General features: G+C 62.0%; 1 protein-coding gene across 1 annotated transcript; it reads left to right on the top strand.

Annotated features, from left to right (window-relative positions):
* The first annotated feature begins 291 nt into the window (after positions 1–291).
* LOC119089403 (uncharacterized) lies at positions 292–4300 on the top strand. The gene is made up of 4 exons (XM_037212070.1): positions 292–879; positions 988–1159; positions 3469–3644; positions 3788–4300. Exons 1-4 carry the CDS (start codon positions 292–294, stop codon positions 4298–4300), a joined length of 1449 nt encoding a protein of 482 aa, XP_037067965.1.
* The last annotated feature ends 472 nt before the right edge of the window (positions 4301–4772 follow it).

Below are 4772 nucleotides of genomic sequence, written 5' to 3'. Positions count from 1 at the left end.
TTGATGCGTCTGTGAGGAGGGGGGCACACTCCCCAGTCTCTACCCCCCCCCCCCCCCCCCTTCTCCTCCGGCCGCCCCCGCGTACACTACTGTGTAGAGATTTCGTAAATATATGGCCGCGCTGGATCACCACTATCACCTCTGGCAGGTATCTTCATACATGCGTTTCTAGGCAACTAATGTAAACAACGTGAACAGTAGCGCTGACAGATTCCGGTTGGTTCATCATATTTCACGACATTCTGGAGCACAAGCGACATATTGAAAAACGCGTTTTGCAACCATGTCAACATGGAGATCATCACCCACGCCGTCACGTGCATACGGTACGTCATCAAGTATGTCACCAAGGGCGGAGACCAGGTGATGTTCTGGGTGTCGGCTGGGGACGAGGTGGTGGACGAGATCGCCACCTACCAGCAGGGCCGCTACCTGAACGCCGTGGAGATGGCGTGGCGGCATTTCGGCTACCCTGTCCACAGGCACCAGCCGCCAGCGCAACAGCTTTCCGTCCACCTGAGCGGCGACGACCAACCGCTGCGCTTCCGCGCCCGCGTCAACAGCCCGCGTCAAGTGACGGAGAACGCTGGCGCCGACACCAAGCCCACTGGCCTCTTCAAGCGGTGCGCGGAGGACGAGTTTGCCCGGACTCTGCTCTGCCACAATGTGCCGCGCTACTACACGTGGCAGACGGGAGCCCGGTGCTGGCGTCGGCGCCGCCGAGGCACGCTGGACGTTGCCGGCATCTTCGCCGCTGAAGCCATCGGCCGCGTCTACACCGCCAGCCCGCGCGCCGGGGAGGCGTTCTTCCTGCGCCTGCTCCTCCACAACGTGCGTGGGCCGCGCTCCTACGAGGAGCTGCGCACGGTGGATGGCCAGGTGAGCGCCACCTTCATGGGTACAGGCTCGGTACACGGCTTGCTGGAAAACGGCCAGCACTGGCACCGGGCCATGGAGGAGGCGGCCGTCGTCGCCCTCCCCCGCCAGCTGCGGCGGCTGCTCACCGTGATTGGCGTCGAAGACCGTGCCAGCTGCGATCTGCTGCGGCTGTGGCGCACCTTCCGGCACGCCATGTCCGAGGACGTGCGCCACCGGCTGTCGCGGGTGGGCGGCGGCGGCGGCGTCGGCGACACCGAAGGCATCGACGAAGCCGACGGCAGTAGCGGGAACACCCAATACACCGAACACGAGCCTGGCATGCGGCTCATCTACCACGCGACCCTGCGCCTCATCGGTCGTCATCTGCGCCGCCTCAGCGGCCAGATGCTGGCCGACGTCTGCCTGCCGCAGCCGGCCGGCGCTCCAAGCCAGCCCCCGTGCCCCCTCGCCCACGTCCCCGGGTTGATCGGATTCTGGTGGCCGAGGGGCGCGTCGTGCGGGTCAGTCACAGTGCGTCCCAACACTCCACTTTGGCCAGGATATCCGGGGGCGTGGGGGGCCCGTGGGGCCCCACACGGGTCTAGCGACTTGTCGCTCGCGTTGCGGTTGGGTGCTCCTTGCTTGAGTGCTGGGTGGTCTGTGCGGGTCTCCGCTTGGGGCGCCTGGCCGCGCGCAGCGGCTTAAGGGGTCAAGGACGGGCCCGCTACCGCTAAGGGGCGGCGGCGCTGAACCCCGGTCAGGACGGGGAGGGGTCTCCCCGGTTACACCTGGCCGTGTGGGAGGCATCGTTCGCCCCGTGTAGCGCCGGGGTAGCCCTGGCGGCACCACCACCCCCTGGGTGAGTGGGTCGTCCCCCAGTTGGGCTCCGAGGTGGGTGTGGAGCCTCGGTGTCGCACGCTAAACTGTTACATGCATGACAACTTTCATCTAAAAAAAACACCTGCACCCCGAAAGAGGGGCGGACTGAGGCTACAGGTGGTAGTGCGTCAGCGCCTACCCCTCGAATCTTGATTTTCTTAAGCTTTCAAAGGCGAAATGGGTGTGATCAGTTTGGAAAGGTGCTTGTATCATGATGTTACTGGCGTGCGCCTGAGGCCGCCCCTGCTCGCGCCGGCAGTGCTGCTGCACCTTGGTACGCCGCTGCCCCGACTGGCGGAGTACTGCCTGGGGCGCCGCCCGCCGGGGTCGGCGCCGCCCGCTCGCCTCGCGGGTTAATACAGTTGCCGTCTCACAGCGCTCGTGTCTGGTCTGGGCAGACAGAACACGTAAGACTTGAATAGTGTTCCGATGCGATAAGCTCGAGGACGGTGGAATCGATGTTGAGTTCCAGAACGGAGAGGAGGCGGAACGGGCCAGGACCTCGGATATATTTGTGTACTGTGTGCGGGATGCGGAGGGGCAAAAGGACATGTCAGTGGCGATGTCTGTGGAGGTCCATAGGACAAAGAACTCGTCAAAGGGTATCATCAACTGTTTTGACCTGAGAGATGTCAGTGATGAGGAAATAGTCGACGGTCTCGCTGAGTTCGGGGTGACATATGCTCGCCGCATCAAGGTGCGCAGGGGTGCGGAGCTGGTCCCCACGAACAACATTGCGCTGGCTTTTAATCGTCCTGACATACCATCTGAAGTAAGTAGGCTATGTGAAGGTGAAGGTGCTTCTTTTTATGCCGAACCCCATGAGATGTTTTAAGTGCCAAATGTTTGGACATACAAAGGACTTCTGCTGCAACCAGCCAGCATGTGGTAAGTGTGCTTCACCGGAGCACCCGAGTGATCAGTGCACTGCAGCGAACCGATGGTGTGTGAACTGTAGGAAGAACCAGAAACCTCACTTAAGTTTCGATCGTGCATGCCCGGCGTAAGCCAGACACAAGGAGATCATCGCACTGAAAGCCGGGAAGAACATTTCATTTCGGGAAGCAAGGGATTTGTATGAACTGAGCCACCCTAAGACATCATATGCCACAGCGACTAAGGATCCTGTCCCACCTGAGATCTCCTTAGACCAGATGACTGGAACGCAGTTCAGTAAACTGCTTACATCGTTCGGGCTGTCGATTGTACCGGCGTCTCAGGTGCACGCCACAGCATCGGCAACATCGTCCCCCTTCTCGATGGCACCCTGTGGCCCCTCTGAGACATAGGCCAGCTCGCCAGTTGTTACCTCGCCGCCTCACCCCACACCGGCGGAAAGCAGTGAGTGGACCGTAGTCCGCCGGGGCCGAACTTCCCGGTCTTTGCCGGTAAGCACGAGATCACCGGCTTCACAGCCGTCCTCCCCAGGAGCATCACGTCCTACAACACTGAGTGGCACGATGGGCCGAAAACTGGACAACCTTAAGCGCCATGAGGCGGAGAGACGGACGCGCTAGGCAGAGTGTACATGCCTTTAGGAGCAGAAGATGGCGAAGGCAGCCAGTCGGCTGTGAGGTGCGGGCCCCGGACCTGCTCCCACGGGGGAGGTAGTCCCCCCCCCCCCCCGAAAGCGTGTGGAAGCTCCCTCAGGCCACTCCGACTCGCAGAGAGGCCCGTCTATGGGTCCTCCGCCACCACCGCCACCTAGGACCACGGCGTCGCCGGCGCCAGGCGCCGGCGGCAAGGCCATCGCCGTGGCGTCGTCCGGCATCGCCGCCAGCCTCCTGGATGGCGGCATGACTGCCCACTGTCGCTTCAGCATCCCACTCCACCTGCACGACGCGTCCACCTGCGACCTGCGCAACAGCTCACCGGCCGCCGACGATTTCAGACGCTGCGTGCTGCTGGTGTGAGATGAGGCGGCAATGGTGCACCGGCGGGCAGTGAAGGCCGTCGACGCGGCGCTGCGCCACGTGCGTGAGCGGTTGTCAGGGGCGGTGGCAGGTGTCACATTGTTGACGCGTGTCTCAAGTCGTCTCCCCTGTGGCAGCACGTGACGTGCCTCACGCTGCGCACCAATATGCGCGCGCAGCTGCAGGGGGACGCCGAGGCGGGTGAGTACACCCGTTTTCTCTGCCGGCTGGGGTCCAGCCAGCTGCCCCTGTGCCCCTACACAGAGGACCATGTTGTGCTGCTACCGGCGGTGCGCAGCTCGGCGCGGTCCTTGGCTGAGTTGGCAGCCTGGATTTACCCCGACCTGTCGCAAAACATTGGCGACACAGAGTGGTTCGAAGAGCGGGCCATCCTCACCGTGTTCAATGCCGGCGTCAAAAGAATCAATGACCACGTCATTGACCGTCCGCCGGGGCCGGGGCACGTGTACACGAGCGTAGATAGTATGTCCGACCCTGGCGCGGTGCCGTTGGCCACCGAGGTTCTTAACGGCATCGAGCTTTCTGGCACGCCGGCACATTGTATCCGGCTCAAGGCCGGCGCGCCAGTCCTCCTCATGCGTAATCTCGACGCACCCAACTCGATCATCGGCACGCTGTGTGTGACGTGACGTGAGCGTGGCGTTCGCAATGACAACAGGATGCCCGCAATGCCCGCCCCCGTGTTCACACACGGGCAGCTGTATGTTTTCATGTCTCATGCGGGCAGCTTTGCCGGCATCGAAATGCCAGTCACGCGCAACGTGGTTTACCGAGAGGTCCTGCGGCAGTGAACGCGACCGCGGCAGTGGCAGCACCCCCCCCCCCCCCCCCCCCCCAGTGTGATACCTGTTACCACCCTCAAAACTGCAACGTCCTTTGATTAGTGCACTTTTACTGTGCAGTGCACTTCATGTTGTACCGTATATGTAAAAAAATTCGCACTACATGCCATTGTTCATCATGTAAATCCGAACGATTGCCGGCGTGAACGGTGCAGATCGCGCGCGTGTGTGTGTCACAGCGCATGACATTGTTCATTGTGGTGTAAATCCGAGCCATTGCCGGTGTGAACGGTGCAGTTCGCGCGCCAGCGGAGCCCAT

The sequence above is a fragment of the Pollicipes pollicipes genome, unplaced genomic scaffold (genome assembly GCF_011947565.3).
Source record: "Pollicipes pollicipes isolate AB1234 unplaced genomic scaffold, Ppol_2.1 Scaffold_3087;HRSCAF=3621_pilon_pilon_pilon, whole genome shotgun sequence".
NCBI classification, from domain to species: Eukaryota; Metazoa; Arthropoda; class Thecostraca; order Pollicipedomorpha; family Pollicipedidae; genus Pollicipes; species Pollicipes pollicipes.
Note: the sequence above shows the minus strand (reverse complement) of the source record. Positions and strands in the feature narration are given on the sequence as shown.

Bases quoted from the DNA above. Each gene is read 5' to 3' on its own strand.
- LOC119089403 (XM_037212070.1), top strand. From the start codon at position 292: ATGGAGATCATCACCCACGCCGTCACGTGCATACGGTACGTCATCAAG. The intron at 880-987 runs GTGAGCGCCACC...CTCCCCCGCCAG, and splicing joins TGCGCACGGTGGATGGCCAG to CTGCGGCGGCTGCTCACCGT. The intron at 1,160-3,468 runs GTAGCGGGAACA...CGCCGGCGCCAG, and splicing joins CATCGACGAAGCCGACGGCA to GCGCCGGCGGCAAGGCCATC.